At 46.5% G+C, this 22,072-nt stretch overlaps 1 protein-coding gene across 1 annotated transcript in view; it reads right to left on the bottom strand.

Annotated features, from left to right (window-relative positions):
• Positions 1-476: 476 nt before the first annotated feature.
• Positions 477-22,072, bottom strand: part of LOC126095512 (RAD51-associated protein 1-like) — a 71,722-nt gene continuing 50,126 nt past the window's right edge. Inside the window, exons 2-3 of the mRNA XM_049910297.1 lie at positions 13,874-14,113; positions 477-627 (exon numbers count right to left, since the gene is read on the bottom strand). Of these exons, the coding sequence (XP_049766254.1) occupies positions 477-627; positions 13,874-14,113 (391 nt within the window). The remainder of the gene's footprint in view (positions 628-13,873; positions 14,114-22,072) is intronic.

Below are 22,072 nucleotides of genomic sequence, written 5' to 3'. Positions count from 1 at the left end.
TATCACCACAGAAACCGAGGTACGAGCAAAAGAAAATTCCGTTTCTTACGCACGGCGTTTTGAAACGTATTAGATACACCGATTACGTAGCTTTAAATGATCTCTTACATGTGCCAGTTTATTGGGCCGTCAGAGTCTATACATGGCTGTTCACCTGGGAGATTAAGATGACCCTGGTAATATTGGATTAACGAGGTGATTTCCGCATCTGGCGCAGATGAGAGAGCGTACCGAGCAGTGTGGTCCCGCACGGCAGCCGCTGCAAGACGCGCAGGGACGCGTGTCGGAGCCGGCGACCGGCTGCGTAACGAGGCTAGGTGGGTGGGTGGGTGGGTGCCCCACCTCACCGCGCTGTTTGCCTTTGCGGGAAGGAGCCGCCATTGGCGATTCGCCGCGCGTCGCGACCGCCGCGGCAGACTCGAGACAATGCCGCCCCGGCCCGGCCACGGCCAGCCAACAGCTTTTATTTGCTATATTTAAACAGCAGCCGCGGCGCGGACGTGCGCCGCCTCGGCTAGCAGCCGTTCGCCGGCTTTGTCCGCGTGCCGTGTGTACGGCGCGCGCGGCACGGCCTCTGGGGATGCAGACTCTGCCGGAATACCGGCGGCGGTGCGCGCCGAGGCGCAGCTGCAAAGTGCCTCGCAGCCACACGAATGGCTCCGGCTCCGGCAATAGTGCCGTTTCTAATATCCGGCGATACACTCTGCCCGATAGTGCGCGGAAACGCGTTCGGTCAACAGCTCGCAGCTGCGTTCCGGTGAACCACAGCATTTTCTTATCTTTCCTTCCACTTGCTGCAGTATCGAAGCGTCTCAGACAAAGGCTCTTCACCTACACTTTCCCGCTGATTTCAATTTAAGAAGTGCTTAAGACTTTTCAGAATGAAACTCTGTCTTTAAATTGCTAGAAAATGCAAAAAAGATCCTGCTCGTACATAAAGAATACCAGCGGCAGTACCTTCACTGCTCGGTAAAAATGGGTCAAATGGCTCTGAGCACAATGAACTTCGGAGGTCATCAGTCCCCTAGAACTTAGAACTACTTAAACCTAACTAACCTAAGGACATCACACACATCCGTGCCCGAGGCAGGATCCGAACCTGCGACCGTAGCGGTTTCGCGGTTCCAGACTGTAGCGCCTAGAACCGCTCGTCCACACCGGCCGGCACTGCTCGGTAACAACGGTAATACAATGAAGAGCTAAAGAAACTGGTACATTTGCCTAATATCGTGAGGGGCCCCGCGAGTACGCAGAGGTGCCACAACACGACGTGGCATGGGCTCGACTGATGCCTGAAGTAGAGCTGGAGGGAACTGTCACCATGAACGCTGCAGGGCTGTCCATAAATGCCTAAGAATACAAGGAGTTGTAAAGCTCTTCTGAACCATACGTTGCAAGGCATCCCAGATATGCTCAATAATGGTCGTGTCTGAGGAGTTTGGTGGCCAGCGAAAGTGTTTACACTCAGAAGAGTGTTCCTGGAGCCACTCTGTAGCAGTTCTGGATGAATGGTTTGTCTCAGCGTGCTGTAGGAATTGTCCATGTTCGTCGGAACGCACAATGGACATGAATGGATGCAAGTGATCAGTCAGGATGCTTACGGAAAAAAATTGTGGTAAGTTCCAATGCGACCAAACTCCTGAGGTCATCGGTCCCTAGCCTTACACACTACTTAGTCTAACTTAAACTAACTTCGCTAAGGACAATACACACACACACACACACACACACGCGCGCGCGCGCGCGCGCTCACACACTCACTCATGACCGAAGGACGACTCGAACCTCTGACGGGGGAAGCATGCTTACGTACGTGTCACCTGTCACAGTCGTATTTAGACGTATCGGGGGTACCAAATCACTCCAACTGTACACAACTCACACCATTACAGAGCTTCCACCAGCTTCGATATTCGCCTGCTGACACGTAGGGCCCATGGGTTCATGATGTTGTCTTCATGCCCGTACACGTCTATCCCCTCGATAAAATTTGAAACGAAACTCGTCTGACCAGGCAACATGTTTCCAGTCATCAACAGTCTAATGTCGGTGTTGACGGGCCCAGGCGAGGCGTCGTGCAGTCATCAAGGGTACACGAGTGGGCCTTCGGCTCCGAAAGCCCATATCCATGAAGTTTCGTTGAATGGTTCGCATGCTGACTCTTCTTGATGGCCCAGCATTGAAATCTACAGCAATTTGCGGAAGGGTTGCACTTCTGCCGCGCTGAACGATTCTCTTCAGTCGTTGTTGGTCCCGTTCTTGCAGGATCTTTTTCCGGCCGCAGCGATGTCGAAGATTTGATATGTTACCGGATCCTTGATTTTCACGGGACACTCGTGATAAGGTCGTAAGAGAAAATTCCCACTTCATCGCTGCCTCAGAGATGCCATGTCTCAACGTTCATGTGTCGACTATAACACCACGTTGAGAGTGACTTAAATCTTGATAACCTGTTATTGTAGCAACAGTAACCAATCTAACAACTGCGCCAGACACTTGTCTTATATAGGTGTTGCCGACAGCAGCGCCGTATTCTGCCTGTTTAGCTATCTCTGTATTGAAATACGCATGCCTACATCAGTTTGTTTCGCGCTTCAGTGTATTACTGATGACAGAACCAATAGCGGAGTTACTGCACACAGTTTTCTGAAATCCCTTCACCACAGAACGGGGTGCACTCAGCCTCGTGATGCCAAGCCGGCCGCGGTGGCCGTGCGGTTCTGGCGCTGCAGTCCGGAACCGCGGGACTGCTACGGTCGCAGGTTCGAATCCTGCCTCGGGCATGGGTGTGTGTGATGTCCTTAGGTTAGTTAGGTTTAAGTAGTTCTAAGTTCTAGGGGACTTATAACCTAAGATGTTGAGTCCCATAGTGCTCAGAGCCATTTCGTGATGCCAATTGAGGAGCTACTCGACGACTAGTAGCGGCTCCTGTCAAAGACAACCATCATAACGACCGGGAGAGCGGTGTGCTGACCACACGCCCCTCCTATCCGCATCCTCATCTCAGGTTGACACGGCGGTTGGATGGTCCCGAAGGGCCACTTGTGGCCTGCAGACGGAGTGCTTTTCACCACAGAAGATGCAATGTACACTGACGGAAAGAAGCCACAACACCAAGAAAGTACTGCGAGGCATAAATGAAAGTTGACAGGCGTGTTTCTACGCGTGAAAGACTATGTCTAATCAAATTTCGCGCCAGTGGCGTAAGAGTGGTGCTAGTAGCGCCACTATGAGGATGCAAATCAGGTTTGGTTTAATTACACGCTGTGATGGTCGTGAGCGTTAGTTACCTTTGAGAATGGACGTGATGAGTTGATGTTAGTCAAGAATATCTTGACCCTGGCTATGAACACATTTTTCCCTATGAGAGACCAGTTTCTTGATACCGTCACTGTAGAATCTTTGACTCAGTTGTCGGAGCCACAACCTCACCTCTACTGGCATCGCTTCATCACTATGAAAGTGAAGTCGTCGAAGGTATTCCTTCAGTTTTGGAAACAGATGAATGTCGGATGGTGCCAATTTGGGAGTGTATGGAGGATGATCAATGACAATGAAACCAAGCGCAGGACTGTTGCACATGTCGTAGCGCTCGTGTGTGATCTGGCATTATAATGCTGAAAGAGGGGGTGCTCTGCATGTGAACGAACTCTTCGAATTCAAAACTCGAATACAGCACGCTGTTTATCATGCTCCGACTTACTTCCCTTACTCACCGCCGTGTTACACGCTAGAATTCTGATCTCTCCAGCGGCAGTGAATTACAATATGCGTCGCCGAAATGGGAAACGGATGGCACGTAATACTACAGACAATACTGACAATAGAATAAAAATTTAAGAGGCATTACTTTTCAGAGCGCCGTCGTGAGTAATTCGTTGCGTTCTGGATCCCTATTATTAAAATTAGCTGTAGTGAGAATTTGGAACGTATAATATGATCCTACATTAGAAATACCTCGAACACAACGATCTATGACCCTCAACCATCTTTATTCAGAAAATGTTTGTCTCGCGATATGGCTCTTTATTCAGACGATTTAATGAGCGCTATCGGCAGGGAACATCAAGATGGTTGCACATTTCTGGGTTTCGACGCCGCTCCTCAAAACGAGATTCTTATCTAATTGTGTGCCTATGGACTATCGTCTAGTTGTGTCACTGCATTCGCGATTTACTCACAGAAAGGTCAAAGTTAGCAGTAACTAACGGGTAATCATACGCTGAAACCAAAGTGTGTGTTTGGACCACATGGCCGCTCAACGGAGAAGTCTGGAACCTAAGTGAAATTCTACTGTTCTCAGTCTGTCTGAACGATATATTGGACAATTTGAGCAGGTCACTTAGATCGTTTACAGGTGAAGTTGTAGTTTTCTGTCTTCTACAGTCATTAGAAGATCAAACGAATTTCAAAATGGTTAAACAATGTATCTGCATGGTGGGAGAAGTAGCAATTGACCACAAAAAGTAGAATGTGTGAGGTCCTTCGGAAGACTACCAGAAGAATCCATGAAATTATGATTAAACAAACAATAACACACATTTAAATGTTGTCGCTTAGCTTTAAAGCTTTGAAACCTACGGATTACAATTGCGAACAAGTTAAACTGGATTGATCACACAGAAAATATGGGGAAGGTTAAGATCCAACAAATCTGCCGAAGTCACTGACTACACGATGCTTGCCCGTCCTCTTCTGGAGCACTGCTGCTTGCTACTGGATGATTACAAGGTAGTACTGAATCGATAACGTTCGAAGATGGCCATTTCGTTTAACTTATCATGAAGTAGGCGAGCGAATGTAACGGATATGATAAGCAATTTGGGAGTGGCAATGATTAAAACTGAGGCATTCCTCGATGCGGCGAGATCTTTTCATGAGATTTCAGTCGCCAACTTTCTTGCCCGAACGACAAAATGTTTTATTAACTGCCAACTGCCTAGGAACAAATGACCACCGTAATAAAATAAGAGAAATTAGATAGGGAAATACAACCCTAGTCCAAGAACTTACGTGTGGATTGTGCAGTCATGCAGATGCAGTTACTGGGGCAACTGTTTGTTCTGATGATTTTCATCGTTACCGTGATCGGCTGTGATGTCAGTTATCGTTTGTTCCGAGTGTCTCAGCCTCTGCTATCAGGGTCGCAGCTTCATACCCATCACTTTACAAACGAGAATGCTTACGAAAAGCTTTTACCAACCATACAAAAAAATTTGTTGAGTTTTGTGGAACCCATACTAAATAGTATTAAAGGAGGATATTGAAAGTATAGAAAGCAGGACACAACGTCCGCGCAGTGGTTTATTTGAAGATAGGAGAGTGCTGTGGGGACGCTAAAGAACCTGAAATTGCAGAGTCATGAAGAAAAACGCTAACTATTCCAGGATATCTTACGTAAAAATTCAAGAACGAGTATTTAGTGAGGTACCTAGCAATATACTGAAATCCTTTCATCATACTCCCACGCTCCGCACAAGAATGCAATGAAAAGAAGCCCTAATGAGCGGTAAAATTGGAAGTGCCTTGCACTGTACAGTGATTTGCAAAGTGTAGCTGTAGATATAGATCAGTTATCCTCTCCACCCAAGCACGATCAACTAACATAAATGGTATTAACCCCCCACCCCCCCCTCCACACCACACACACACTCACACACTCAACCTCTTTCTTCTTCCATTACCACCATGTCCCAGTTTCTACACTTTTGTCCATTCGCATTTCATTTCTAACGTCAGTGTTGCTCAACACACTAGCATCAATCGTTTACTGACCGAATGGGGAGGAAAATGCACATTACATAGAAGAAGACTGTAGTGATCGTTTGGGTGTTGCAAAATGTTCGCATGCAGTACCTTACTAGGCACATTGTAATAATGACACTTCACTATTCTTATTTCAAAAATGGTTCAAATGGCTCTGAGCACTATGAGACTTAACATCTGAGGTCATCAGTCTCCTAGATTTAGAACTACTTAAATCTAACTAATCACACACATCCATGCCCGAGGCAGGATTTGAACCTGCGACCGTAGCAGCAGCGCGGTTCCGAACTGAAGCGTCTAGAACGGCTCGGGCACAGCGGCCGGCTATTATTATTTCACATCGACTATAAAGTAATTGGTGAATGCCTTGATTGAGTCTAAATGTGTGACACTATTGGGAAACGATGCTCTGAGAGAACTGACTGAACTGAGAAGCATGGACGTGATGCGCTGTTGTTATTTCAAGTGTCACAATAAATGCACAGCTCAATTTTGCGCGTATGGCTGTCCTTTATGAATACTCCTTCACTTCTTACTGCTGCTTTTGTCTCGAAATATGCGACTAGCCAGAATGAAGAACTATCTTCACATAGAGTACCACTCTCACACAGCAACGCTTGCAGCAGGAACTTCCTGTCATTTCTCATTTCAATCAACAGTTTTCTACTTAACCCACATTCCCTATCAAGTTGTTTCATGTTTCATTTGTGTTGAAGATTACGAGTGCTCGACATACGTACGGAAGCATAAAAAACACAGCTCATTACTATGCCTAATAGGGTGTAGGGAAACCATTTGCATTCTAACCAGCATTCTGTCATCTCGGAATGGGTCAATAAAGGTCCTGTACCGTTTTATAGTTTTCAAGTAAAATGTTACACCATTCGTCTTGTAACATAGGGGCAAGTTTAGGTAACTATAGTGCAGGTGGATGGTTATCACGCACTTTTGTCTCTAAAATAGACCACAGAGTCGGAATAATAATGATATCTGGTGGCTGTGGTGGTCAGAGGAGGTATGATAATTCATCCTCGTGGTATTAAAAAAAAATCTGTCCTGGTCGTTGTGAACTATGTAAACAGGTGCCCTGTCGTCTTAAAACACAGACTCACAGTTGGGAAACAGACATTGTACTATGGACTATGGGACACATGTGATCAACCGAAATAGTCGCAGAATCCTTGGCAGTAATACGATCTTGGATGAACCAAGAAGTCCATGGACTAACACGTTATGGCTGCTCAAATCATCACCGAACCCTAGCCATGTTTCACTCTTGAGACGTAAACTCGACCACAAGTTGGAAGCAATTTGAACAAGACTCATCGGAGCAATTGACTTTTTTCCATTGCTGATTTGCCCAGTTGTTAGGGCGTCAGCGCCACGTTATCCTGTTAGGGGCGTTTGCATCACTGAGGAGTGGTTTTAAAGTTCCAACTCGCTCAGCAGTTCTTTCGTTTTGTTTTGATACTCATAGGATTCGCGACATTGTGTTCTGCAGTTAGTTTTGCAACTGTCGTCCTCTCACGTTCCATCACAATCCTCTTAATGACCATCTGTCACGATCCCAACACTCTCTTTTGTCCGCATTGTAGCTTAGGTAATTACACTCCTGGAAATGGAAAAAAGAACACATTGACACCGGTGTGTCAGACCCACCATACTTGCTCCGGACACTGCGAGAGGGCTGTACAAGCAATGATCACACGCACGGCACAGCGGACACACCAGGAACCGCGGTGTTGGCCGTCGAATGGCGCTAGCTGCGCAGCATTTGTGCACCGCCGCCGTCAGTGTCAGCCAGTTTGCCGTGGCATACGGAGCTCCATCGCAGTCTTTAACACTGGTAGCATGCCGCGACAGCGTGGATGTGAACCGTATGTGCAGTTGACGGACTTTGAGCGAGGGCGTATAGTGGGCATGCGGGAGGCCGGGTGGACGTACCGCCGAATTGCTCAACACGTGGGGCGTGAGGTCTCCACAGTACATCGATGTTGTCGCCAGTGGTCGGCGGAAGGTGCACGTGCCCGTCGACCTGGGACCGGACCGCAGCGACGCACGGATGCACGCCAAGACCGTAGGATCCTATGCAGTGCCGTAGGGGACCGCACCGCCACTTCCCAGAAAATTAGGGACACTGTTGCTCCTGGGGTATCGGCGAGGACCATTCGCAACCGTCTCCATGAAGCTGGGCTACGGTCCCGCACACCGTTAGGCCGTCTTCCGCTCACGCCCCAACATCGTGCAGCCCGCCTCCAGTGGTGTCGCGACAGGCGTGAATGGAGGGACGAATGGAGACGTGTCGTCTTCAGCGATGAGAGTCGCTTGTGCCTTGGTGCCAATGATGGTCGTATGCGTGTTTGGCGCCGTGCAGGTGAGCGCCACAATCAGGACTGCATACGACCGAGGCACACAGGGCCAACACCCGGCATCATGGTGTGGGGAGCGATCTCCTGCACTGGCCGTACACCACTGGTGATCGTCGAGGGGACACTGAATAGTGCATGGTACATCCAAACCGTCATCGAACCCATCGTTCTACCATTCCTAGACCGGCTAGGGAACTTGCTGTTCCAACAGGACAATGCACGTCCACATGTATCCCGTGCCACCCAACGTGCTCTAGAAGGTGTAAGTCAACTACCCTGGCCAGCAAGATCTCCGGATCTGTCCCCCATTGAGCATGTTTGGGACTGGATGAAGCGTCGTCTCACGCGGTCTGCACGTCCAGCACGAACGCTGGTCCAACTGAGGCGCCAGGTGGAAATGGCATGGCAAGCCGATCCACAGGACTACATCCAGCATCTCTACGATCGTCTCCATGGGAGAATAGCAGCCTGCATTGCTGCGAAAGGTGGATATACACTGTACTAGTGCCGACATTGTGCATGCTCTGTTGCCTGTGTCTATGTGCCTGTGGTTCTGTCAGTGTGATCATGTGATGTATCTGACCCCAGGAATGTGTCAATAAAGTTTCCCCTTCCTGGGACAATGAATTCACGGTGTTCTTATTTCAATTTCCAGGAGTGTATGTATGCGCTATAAATCATCGATAAAGTGCCTCTTGTAACTGTCCTCCCGAGTTGGTATCCCAAGGAGGTGTTCCACAGGCACACCAAACAGTTTGTTGCGGAAGCACCCACCATACGAACACCAACCGTATGCTCACGTCGGAATCCACTTCGCTCAGACATAATTCACTCACAATCACACAGAACGCTGCTCTGATCACGACTAACGCTTGCATCGAATTGACGACGTTGCACAGGTACGACTCGTGTACAGATACGACAGCACAACTTGCAGACCTGGCAGCATCTGCATATACGTCGAATCATGCATTTCTCGCGGTGTTTCACTACTTGTGTCCATCTTCTGTATATCTGAATTGCGTTAAAGCTCTGTTTCTGGTCTCTGACAATCCCACCCGCCGCAGGATCAATACACCAAGTTTCGATAGAAACACTTGCAGTACGACTGAAGTCGAACGCTACCACGGTCACCGTGGCAGAATTTCTCTGCGCGTAAGAAATCGCTCATTTGTGATCTCCAAAGTAAGTGACAGTCAAGTACAGAATAATACCAATAGTTACAGAGCTGCAGTCCTAATGAAACTGGCGATATACCACGAGATTTTGGGAAACACATGATCCGCACATCTGGAAATTGGAAATTTGTGGTAAGATTTTATGGGACCATACTGCTGAGGTCATCGGTCCCTAAGCTTACACACTACTTAATCTAACTTAAAATAACTTACGCTAAGGACAACACACACACACCCATGTCCGAGGAAGGACTCGAACCTCCGACGCGAGCAGGCGCGTGGACCGTGACGAGGGGCCCCAGACCGCACGGCTATCGCGGTTGGCCCACACATTTGAGACTATAACAAGAGTCGAGAATGGCGTAAACTATTGTACCGTCAGCTTAACAGCTCAGCTTCCAATTTGCTGAAAAGAAAATTAACAGAGGAATAGGAAAGAAAACTGAAGCTCTGATAGTTGACGATCAGTTCTGCTTTAGGAAAGGTAAAGGCACAAGAGGGGTAGTTCTGACATTGCGGTTGGCAATGGAAGCAAGACTGAAGAAAAATCTATGTACGTAGAGAAAGTGTTCAGCAATGTAAATTGGCGTAAGATGTCCGAAATTCTCAGAAAAACAGAGCTAAGTTATAGGAAGAGACGAATAATAAACAATAAGTATGAGAAGCCAGAAGAACAAAAAGACTGGAAAACCAAGAACGAAGTGCTCGGATTAAAAAGGATGTGAAGCAGGAATTTAGTCTTTGGCCCCTAGTGTATGCATGGAAGAAACAACGACGGAAATAAAAAGGCTCAAGAGTGGGATCAAAATTCAAGGTGAAAGTGAAGGCGAATTACAGAATCTGTTGAATGGAATGAACAGCCTAATGAGTCAGAATATAGACTGAGAGTAAATCGAAGAAAGGCGACAGTAACGGAAAGTAGCAGAACTGAGAACAGCGGGAAGCTTCAATTCAGAATTGGGGATGACGAAGCAGACGAAGTTAAATGTTGTATCCACGGACCCAACCAACCAACTCGCGCACGCGCGCCCTGACCGTGACATCGCTGGCCACAGTTCCTGTCTCGGTCGTCGGCGTCTCAGGGCGTTACCGCCGACGGAAGAGGTCGCGCAATGGCTGAGCTCGGGTCCACAGCGCCCTCTGCCTTTTGCATATAAGGAGGAGCGTTGGCCCCGAGACGGACAGTCTATTGTCGATTGTCTATTGCTAGCCTTTCGTGGAGCTTATAGCGGAGCCATTGCAGTGTGATATTTCCTGTTGTATTCGACTTGGTTCAGTACACGGATTACTTTTGGATATTACTTGGACTTGTATTGCTGGTGCACGTTTCGTCAGAAATAAAGATAAGTTATCTCTTCATTCTAGCGGGCGAAATTCTTGTCATTATTTTTCGGCCAAAAGACGTAGCTACATCCTGGTCACAACCCACGCTTTATACAATTTGTGGTGGCTGCCCCAAAAGTACCACCGAGGACCTTGGGTTTGGGAGCCGTCACAAAATTAAGGAATTTTGCTACCAAGCAATTTTGCTACCTAGCAATATAATATATGATGCTCGGATCAAGGTGGATATAAAAGGCAGACTAGCAATGGAAAATAGAGGCATTCCTTGCCAAAAGAAGTCTGCTAGTGTCATAGGCCTTCTTCATATGCGGAAGAAATTTCTGAGAATTTACATTTTGAGCACTGCACTGAATGACAGTGAAAAATGGACTGAGGAAAAAACTAGAACAAAAAGGAATCGAAGCATTTTAGATGTGATGCCACAGAATAACGTTGAAAATTAAGTAGAATGATATGGTAATGAATGAGGTGGTTTTCCGCTGAATCGGCGAGGAAAGAAATATGTGGAAAACACTGACAAGAAGAACGGACAGGATGGTACGACATCGGTTAAGACCTCACGGTTTTATGTCTTATCGTTGTCTCTGTAGAGCTGTACCACGGGAAGCCAGGAGAGGATGTTGTTCGATGGCTGCGATCCTCTTTCTATAACACAGACTGCACACACAGATTAACTGGGTTCTTTATTCGTAAGAATGGAAAGTTTACTTAACTCCAGATATTCGTTGTGATTAAAGCTTTTCTTTATAGTCCACGTTAGCCTCTCTGTTGGTGAAGTACAAAATCCGCTATGCACACTATTATAGTTGCTCTGTGCTGCCGGTCTGTTAGTTAGCGGCAGAGCTAATTGCTCCTGATTCACGATGGGCTGCGACTGATGACATTGGAACTTCTCGGTGCGATAAACTGCGACAGACTCGAAGAGACTGGCCCTTTGGTCCGCGCTGGCTATCTCAAATACTGGCGGCCGAGACAGCGTTGGCGGCACGTTTCCTGCGAGTCTGTTGTTGGTCAAACTATTCTAAAAAAAAAAAATGGTTCAAATGGCTCTGAGCACTATGGGACTTAACATCTGAGGTCATCAGTCCCCTAGAACTTAGAACTACTAAACCTAACCAAACTAAGGATATCACACACATCCATGCCCGAGGCAGGATTCGAACCTCCGACTGTAGCAGTAGCGCGTTTCCGGACTGGAGCGTCTAGAACCGATCGGCCACCGCGGCCGGCCAAACTATTCTCTCGCAACCTTTTTGCTGCATGGTGTGCTGGCGCCAGCTGACGACAGCACACATGAAATAACTTCAAAGTTATCAAATGGAGTCGCAGAGGGTAAAAACTGTAACGTAAGACGGATATTGCAATACATCTGGCAAATAATTCGAATAATTGAGGACATAGGTTGCTACTGCTACTCTGAGATGAAAAGTTTGGCACAGGAAGGACAGGAATCCATGGCGAGCCGCCGCATCAAATCGGTCATAAAAAGTCTCATTTCTGATGTGCATAATACAGCCAACCGGTTGCAACAGTACTTTACTGCAACTTGGCGGCTACATGTATCTTTATCAGAAAATTCAAACTGTTATCTCAGCAGATTAAAAAATTATTGACATAGAGTAAAACGAAGAGCAGAAGGTTATTACTTCGAACAAATCTATGAGGAGACTGTACTCACATGTAGTGATAGATGAACAGGTTTAAGAGCAAAATTCTTTCGTACCATTAAGTAGTCGTAAGATGTTTATATTTGTTGTTGTTGTGGTCTTCAGTCCAGAGACTGGTTTGATGCAGCTCTCCATGCTACACTGTCCTGTGCAAGGTTCTTCATCTCCCAGTACCTACTGCCACCTACATCCTTCTGAATCTGCTTGGAGTTGAAACGTCCCCTTAGAAAAATTAATGAATTACTGTGCTGATAAACCCCTTACGTTATTTGATTTTCAAACAGCTGAGCAGAACTGAACGTTCTCAGACATTTCGCTCTTACCTATTCTGATCAACACTAAACTGACAGCTAACATTTTTAGCACAACGTAATCTGACTTTCAATAATCCCTACAAAAGAATAGCCCTGACTAACATTAAACCATACGTTTCACAAATCACTTACCTCACAAAAATCTTCGTAACTCGAACTACTGAAATACAGCGAGCGCCACGACTACCACCTAAATAAAATATTCAAACTACTGAAGGCACTAACTACTGATGGGCATAGGTAGCAAATGGAAGATTTTGATAGAGAACAAAAGTGTATTTACCTTAATAGTTCTCAAAAGTCATAATATATATAGCAGTTCATGGCATCCAGTCTTACAAATTTACTGCCTCTTATAGACACACGTCCAGATCATCCGCTCTCAAAACTCTGCCATCTCTCTCCCCACATCCACCACTGCTGGCGGCTCACCTCCAACTGCGCAACTCTACGCGCTGTTAACAGCCAACTGCCCAACAGTACAATAGCATATACTCCAACAATGCAAACCAACCACAGCCTTCACACAGCACAGTCAGTGATTTTCATATAGAGCGCTACGTGGCGTTACCAACATAAAAACCTAAACAGCCTACTTACAGAGTATTCATCTCTTGGTCTCCCTCTACGATTTTTACCCTCCACGCTGCCCTCCAATACTAAATTGGTGATCCCTTGATGCCTCAGAACATGTCCTACCAACCGATCCCTTTTTCCAGTCACGTTGTGCCACAAACTCCTCTTCTCCCCAATTCTATTCAATACCTCCTCATTAGTTATGTGATCTACCCATCTAATAGTTCATAAGTAGTTTGTATTTAAGCCATCTAAAATTACAGACATTGGAACTGACATCAAGTTGGCAACTGCCAGTAAAATTATAGGGCTGGTTCAAATGGCTCTGAGCACTATGCGACTTAACTTCTGAGGTCATCAGTCGCCTAGAACTTAGAACTAATTAAACCTAACTAACCTAAAGACATCACACACATCCATGCCCGAGGCAGGATTCTAACCTGCGACCGCAGCGAGTAAAATTATAGCTACGTGGCGTATACTAAGGGCTGTTAGAAGAAACAGTCACTGTAAATGGCATGAGTCTCTGGCTTCTGTCAGTGACTTTTTAGGAACTAGTATTGTTTCATCTATGGACGAATGCAAAGTTCCAACATACCCAGTGTCATCGTTTGCTGCAGCAGAGCCATCCAGCTGCCAGATGGGTGTGCAGTACTCACCGTGCAACCAGGTGGTCGCCAGGTGCCGGGCTGCACTGGGAATGTGCGGCTCGCCGCGGGCTTCCCACGCTGCGCGGATCGTTCGGCCTTGCTCGACATATAAGGGCCGGCGCTGGGCCGATGGCCGCTCTGGACCGGAGCGCTCGGCGCCGGACTGCGCGGTATTCAGCGGGGCCCGCCGGCGCCTTCTGCCACTTAGGGCAGGGGAACGTGTTTTCCCACTCGGGCGCCGCCGCGTGCCTTTGTTTGCACCGCGTCCGATTTATGGCCGACCGAGAAAACAGTCGCCGAAGAATCGATGCGGCTGATTAATCGTGTGGCCCGACTAGGCCCGGGGAGCCCGTCCGGGGAGGCGCTCCATTGCTTTTTCGGACGACACTGTGCGCTAACGCCGGCCCTCAGCCTTCAGTAGAGGCTGGAATACTGAGCTCGCTCAGGCCTCCGATTCTCATGTTTTGCATCGGTAGTGCTCCAGTAACTGTTACCGGTATGGAAACCTGCAAACTTAATTGTTCTTTGTCTCCATTACCTGCAATTAATGCATGTGTTACCATACATACAGACACGAGGGGCGTTAAGTAAGCAATCCACAGCATTCTTTTTCTAATTGCAGGTTGGTTGCATTCAGATTTTCAGAACACGATATTATTCCCCACTATTTTGGCTATATAAACCTTATTTTTCAACATAATCTCCTGTGGCGTCACAGCGAGACACCACACTTGCTAGGTGGTAGCCTTTAAATCGGCCGCGGTCCGTTAGTATACGTGTCGCCACTATCAGTGAATGCAGACCGAGCGCCGCCACGCGGCAGGTCTAGTCTAGAGAGACTCCCTAGCACTCGACCCAGTTGTACAGCCGATTTTGCTAGCGATGGTTCATTGTCTACATACGTTCTCATTAGCAGAGATGGCAGTTTAGCATAGCCTTCAGCTACGTCATTTGCTACGACCTAGCAAGGCGCCATATTCAGTTACTATATGTCTTCTGAAGAGATAATATTGTGAATCAAGTACCGTCAAGAGCGACGTTCCTCATTAATGGATTAAAGTTAAGTATCAACTAATTATGTCCGCTTTCTGAATTCTAATTCCTTGTCATGTTGCAGACCTCACGTCAGTATAGTCCTTCCCTCCTCATGCCAGCCTGCGTGAGCTAAAACGCGTGCATTTCGGCCCCCAGTTGTAACACGGTGTTGGCTCTTCTGCCAACACCACATCTCCATTCAGCGTGATAGTCTTACGCCACAGTTCTTGGCGTGCATGTATTACCGCATCATATTACTCTACTGGTCGACGTCAGAGCCAACGTCTCGCTGCATCGATGATCTCTGCCCCCCCTCTCGCCCCCCCCCCCCCCCAAGCACATACTGCTTCCCTCGGGCCAGACACGTGGAAATCGGAAGGTAGGAGATTAAGGCTGGATGGTGGATGAGGAAGAACAGTCCATGACGTTTTTTGAGCTTCTCTCGTATGCGCAGACTTGTGTAAGACCTTTCAATGTCATAGGGAAGGAGAGGTTTGCCGGCCGCTGTGACCGAGCGGCTCTAAGCGTTTCAGCTCGGAACCGCGCGACTGCTGCGGTCGCAGGTTCGAATTCTGTCTCGGGCATGGATGTATGTGATGTCCTTAGGTTAGTTATATTTAAGTAGTTTTAAGTTCTATGGGACTGATGACCTCAGATGTTAAGTCCCATAGTGCTCAGAGCCATTTGAACCATTTGAAGGAGAGGTTTGTCTGCATACTTGTGGCGACAAACACGCTTAAGTCGTTTTTCCAACACAATACACTTCAGAGTTTATCGTTGTACCCTGAGGGAGGACATCAAGCTGAATAACCCCATGTTTTTACCGGCTGAGTGTGTGGCTGTGAACTTTTTCTTCGGAGGAGAGGTTGTAAGTAGGCTGTTTAGGTTTTTATAATGGTAACACCACGTAGCGCTCTGTGTGAAAATCACTGGCTTTCCTGCGTGCAGTCTGTGGCTGGTTTGCATTGTTGGAATTTGTTGTTGTAGTGTTGAGCAATTGGATGTGAACAGCGTGTAGCGTTGCGCAGTTGGAGGTGAGCCGCCAGCAGTGGTGGATGTGGGGAGAGAGATGGCAGAGTTTTGAGAGCGGATGATCTGGACGTGTGTCTATCAGAGAAAGTAAATTTGTAAGACTGGATGTCATGAACTGATATATATATTATGACTTTTGAACACTACTAAGGTAAGTACATTGTTTGTTCTCTATCAAAATCTTTCATTTGCTAACTATGCCTATCAGTAGTTAGTGACTTCAGTAGTTAGAATCTTTTATTTAGCTGGCATTATTGGCGCTCGCTGTATTGCAGTAGTTCGAGTAATGATGATTTTTGTGAGGTAAGTAATTCATGAAAGGTATAGGTTATTGTTAGTCAGGGCCATTCTTTTCTAGGGATTATTAAAAGTCAGATTGCGTTGCGCTAAAAATATTGTGTGTCAGTTTAGTGTTGATCAGAATAAGTAAAGAGAGAAATGTCTGTGTAAGTTGAGTTTTGCTCAGCTGTTTGAAAATCAAATAACATAAGGGGTTTACCAGCACAGTAATTCATATATTTTTCCAAGGGGATGTTTTAAGGTGGCGCTTCACCACTCCATGTATTGCCGTTTTGTTTCCGGTTCAAAGTGGTGAACTCATCTTTCATCGCCTACGACGCTGTTCGACAAAAAATTTTCACTATCAGCCGAGTAAAGCGCAAGCGATTCCGCACAGATGGTCGTTCATTGCTCTGCACGGTCTTCTGTCAGGCGTCTAGATAGCCAGTGGGCACACACCTTTAAGTAGCCTAGCTGGTGGACGTGTGTGTCAGTACTACCGACAGAAACCTCCAGCTGAGCTTCGAGGTGTTTGACTGTGATCCATCGGCACGTGGATGATCGGACAGGTCTGCGCCATCTTGTTGTGATGATGACCGACGCCTCGCCCAACGATACACCGTATTTCTGTTCTTTGCAAGGTCTCTGCAGACATTCTACAAACGCCTATGAATATGTGCGATCCTCTAGTTTCCCGCTTAAAGAATCTCATTGATAGCTCTCTACTCGGTATGCACCTCCGTTACAGACGCCATTGTGAAAGCTTCGTATAGCGTCGCACCTATAGGGAATTACTGAAACTACAGGGGCTAAGGTGGGTATATTACACGATGTTCCACGACAAATTCGACATTTTTCAACCTAAATTCGCCGAGAAAAGAAATGTGTTGCATTACTTATTACTGAAAGCCCTTCGCGTTTAGCTGAGGATGCAGTCCAGTGGACATGATCCTTGTCATAATTAGAAGACGCGAGTGTTCAGAACAAATATGTAGATGAAAGGGCAACATTTCTCATCAATAAAGTTGAAAAACTTCGTGTTCCATGGTCACTGTAACCTAAACGAATGGGCACAAATCATTGTACGAAATAAATACCCAAAATCATCACAGAAATACGTTCAACCTGTGTTGCTCATTGTGCCAGAAGAGCATTCGACGCACGCATCAATTCAGACGAGGCAATACTTCACGCCTCCAGTCAGAAACTGGCCGGTTTCTGCATTATTTGACACACTGAATATGTCTAGTTTTATGTTCCTCTCTGAGAAATCGATATTTGGGATCTTGCACAGTACTCAATATGTCCACTGCAGCACTTTAGTTATCAACATTCGTTCCTAAATTGGTTGCAATGGACATGGGGTGGCTGCAGTTCAACCACCAACTGCCACGTCAGTAAGTTGGCAGTTGATGGTTGGAGTGCTGACATTACAGTTACAGACACTCTACGTAAACCAGTTATATTGGCCACTGAGGCAGCTTATATATGGATCTTGGTAACCACTTCAGCATCAACTAAGGCCTGAAGATGGCGCATTGAAGCACCGAAACTGGTAGCTATACAGTAAATAAGATCAGAAGGACCGCTGCAGGCGTTTCATTTTCCTACGTTAATACATTTATCCCACTATGAGACAAGACAGTCGGTGCCTTTACGTAAAAATGTTAGCGACTGCATTTTGTGACAGAAAAACACAGCCAAACACATTAACAATAAATAATTTCAAATTCACATTCGATGCAACTATCGACCGACTAATATTGAGTGAGTGTTATGGGTTTGGAAGAAAGATTTCTCGGAAAACTTGTAAAATGTATTTTATCTAAAATGTGCATGAACTTAAAATGATAGAAAGGTGTAATATATGTTACCGTAATTGCAAGGGACTGCTCTAAACCAAGGACTTAGACAGTGAGTTAGTTAAAAGTAAAATTAATTCCATGAAAATCAAGCAATCGGCGATTGGCTTGGTGCGCATGGTGGTGGCGTAGCGAGGCCTTGAACGGTGTGGAGAACATCTCAGTAGAAACGGGTGTAAAATGATTGTGATGTTAAGTAGTGCGTCGGATCTTCATCAAAGAGGTTTTTCACTTCCACTCTAGTAATTCGTCTTTGAAATCATCAAGTCCCGGATGCAAGAGTTTCCGGACTTGCAACGCTGTGGAAATATGTGAGCTAAGATTGCCGCCTGGCGTGTATTATATTATCAGAGACGTCAAGACGCTGTGTGAGGCCGGCCGGGGTGGCCGAGAAGTTCTAGGCGCAACAGTCTGCAACCGTGCGACCGCTACGGTCGCAGGTTCGAATCCTGCCTCGGGCATGGGTGTGTGTGACGTCCTTAGGTTAGTTAGTTTTCAGTAGTTCTAAGTTCTAGGGGACTCATGACCTCAGCAGTTAAGACCCATAGTGCTCAGAGCCATTTGAACCATTTTTGACGCTGTGTGAGATCATCGACCATCGCGTTCCGACGACGCAAGCAGAATTATATTTTCCGCGACGCAGACCACAATATGGCAAGACTGGTCAAACTTTTATTGAATCATTTCATCACTCTTCTTTCCTAAATTCTTTGTCATTTACAACGAATTATAACTTGCATAAAAACTACAATCTTTCAAATTATGATAAAGTTTTCAGAATTTAGAACTTCATAATAGAATACTGGCAATGCAGACCAATCTAAATGATAAATTTTAACTCTACACCCTGGTAGCTTCAAATTTTCCGTTAGCTGACGTAAATTTGGCTAATTCAAAGCTTACAGTCCAATTAATAAATTTAAAGACTTCATTACGTAAAACAACTTAAAGATCGCTGTCAAAGCATGACATTAGAATCAGTATTTCTTCCTTCCATCTTAGAGTTTTAAGTTAATTTGTTTATTTATTTAATCGTATGGCTAGGGGCCCCCGTCGGGCAGACCGTTCGCCTGCTGCCAGTCTTTCAATTTGACGCCACTTCGGCGACCTGCAGTCCATGAGGGTGATAGGATGATGATGAGGACAGTCCCTGGGAGGAGAAAATTCCCCGACCCAGCCGGTAATCGAACCGGGGCCCAGAGGGTTGACAATCCGTCACGCTGACCATTCAGCTACCGGGGGCGGACAAAGTTTTAAGTATAAAGCAGAGTTATTAAATTTATTTTTGAAAACTCAGAAAATTCCAAAATAATTGAAAATAAATTAGCTACTTCACAATTTGGCGACCGTAAGTACCTAGATACTGTGTTTCTTTCAGTAGCTTTGATAACGTTGTACACTGTCATATCTTTCTCTGCGCCAGCAACATAAGCTGTACAGTGGATAGATGTATTCACAGTAGGTAGTATCAAAACGATACAGAAGGTACGCAGAGCTATGATTGAAGCAGTGTTTTCGTAATAGTGGGTGAGATTCACGAACGAGCTCTTGTAACCATCGTCAATTGTCTTAATTGATCAGTAATAATCCTTTTAGTACGCACACGGTTCATTTCATGAAGAAACTGTTTTAAACATTGGGGTAAAAGTACAAATCAAGGACATAAAAAATATGGTACATGGGATGTAGAAAGGTTTGGTTTTTTTCTCGTCGCCGAACTGACTCCATCATCAAGGAGAAAGGCGATGTTAAATGGTATTAACGTGATATATCCTGGGGAATTAATTTTTTATGTCCCTTATAGATACTGAATTGTGTCTTGTGTTAGAAATAATGTTCATCAGCTTGATCCTATCATTTGGTAGCGGTATTTCAGCATCTGTTGCTGAAATAGCTGCTTGTTTGGGTGGAAAGTGATCCGGCCATCACATCCAGCGCAATAGCTCGAGTTGTCACTGGCCGAGATGTCATCAGACTAAGTGTTGGCAGTCGGCGTCAAGGTTGAGCGCAGGACGAGCACGATGACTGATGACTGACGTCAGAGCTTCGATATGAGGCACATTACTTATGGTTCAAATGGCTCTGAGCACTATGGGACTCAACATCTTAGGTCATAAGTCCCCTAGAACTTAGAACTACTTAAACCTAACTAACCTAAAGACATCACACACACCCATGTCCGAGGCAGGATTCGAACCTGCGACCGTAGCAGTCCCGCGGTTCCGGACTGCAGCGCCAGAACCGCACGGCCACCGCGGCCGGCCATTACTTATGCTTGTGCATGTGTGGCGTGAATACATGCAGACTCTCTGGGCATTTCACTTCCCATTTTGTGCTGAATGCGTCGTTAGTACCTCAATATTGAGGAAACCGCCGCAGTCAGATTGTCATCGACAACGGTTTGTTGATAAGGGGCTTCACCGTCCCAGATTACGGGTTATAATAGCGGACTGACCGGTCACGCCAATTGAAGGTGGCGCCACAACAGTAACAACAACAACCAGTAAGAAACTACACAGTCCAGGACCACCCCTGCTTGCTACATAAGTAAGACATGTGTACTTCTGCTCAGTGCATGACACGTAGCAAAGGGTTAGAAAATATGAGGGTACATATGGGGACACTTACTGGGTAAATAACACATGGGGCGATGGATCTCGTTTCGTGGTTCTGAATGCGATCCCTGAACCTGTCTAACTTATCAGATCAAGTGAATCGTTTGCTCCCCAACAATACTGCACAAGCGGCTCTTGGCGTCAGCATAAGAATCAGTATTCCCATCGGTCCCAAGATGTACAAGAATGGTTTGAGGAACAAAGTCCGTCCCGGGTGTCTTACAGATTTTTACTTACATTTTCATAACATCTGCCAAGTTTGATACATTGACCTCTGATGCTATTAGAAGTTTGCTACATTCACCTGCTATTCAACACACACCAAAAAAAGTTTTGCGTCACCCCGGTTCCCAGAACTCTTGAAAATAGACGGTGGATGTGGATATTGCATCACAGACACAGTCTCTTTGACTGTTCAGAGATGTCACTACACCCACTCAAAGATGTAAACAACCATGCATGAGCAGCGGCTATTAGACGGAGGGATTCCGACAGCCGATCAGTTCCAGTCATTCCACCTGGAAGGAGGTATACGGCTCGTGTTGTTACGCAGAGAGACAGGAACTGTCGATGACATGCCTCGATCAGGCCACCAAAGGGCTACTAGTGCAGTGGATGACCGCTAGCTACGGATTATGGCTCGGAGGATCCCTGACATCAACGCCACTATGTTGCATAACACTTTTCGTGCAGCCACAGGGCATTGTGTTACGACTCAAACAGTGCGCAACAGGCTGCATGACGCGCAACTTCACTCCCGACGTCAATGGCGAGGTCCAAAAATGTGTGTGAAATCTTATGGGACTTAACTGCTAAGGTCATTAGTTCCTAAGCTTACATACTACTTAACTTAAATTATCCTAAGGACAGACACACACACACCCATGCCCGAGGGAGGACTCGAACCTCCGCTGGGACCAGCCGCAGAGTCATGGCGAGGTCCATCTTTGCAACCACGACACCATGCAGCGTGGTACGGGTAGGCCCAAAAACATGCCGAATGGACCGCTCAGGATTGGCATCACGTTCTCTTCAGTGTCGCATATGCCTTCAACCAGGCAGTCGTCGGAGGCGTGTTTGGAGGTAACCCGGTCAGGCTGAACGCCTTAGATACACGGTCCAGGAGTGCATAAAATTGGAAGTTCCCTGCTGTTTTGGGTTTGCATTATGTGGGGCCGACGTACGCCGCTGGTGGTCATGGAAGACGCCGTAACGGCTGTACGGTACGTGAATGCCATCCTCTGACCTATAGTGCATCGATATCGGCAGCATGTTGGATCGGCAGCATGTTGGCGAGGCTTTCGTCTTCATGGACGACAATTCGTGCCCCCATCTTGTGCATGACTTCCTTCAGGATAATTACATCGCTCGACTAGAGTGGGCAG

Source organism: Schistocerca cancellata, chromosome 8, assembly GCF_023864275.1.
Source record: "Schistocerca cancellata isolate TAMUIC-IGC-003103 chromosome 8, iqSchCanc2.1, whole genome shotgun sequence".
In the NCBI taxonomy this organism is placed as follows: Eukaryota; Metazoa; Arthropoda; class Insecta; order Orthoptera; family Acrididae; genus Schistocerca; species Schistocerca cancellata.
The sequence above is the reverse complement of the archived record's forward strand: the minus strand, read 5'-3'. Positions and strand labels throughout refer to the sequence as shown.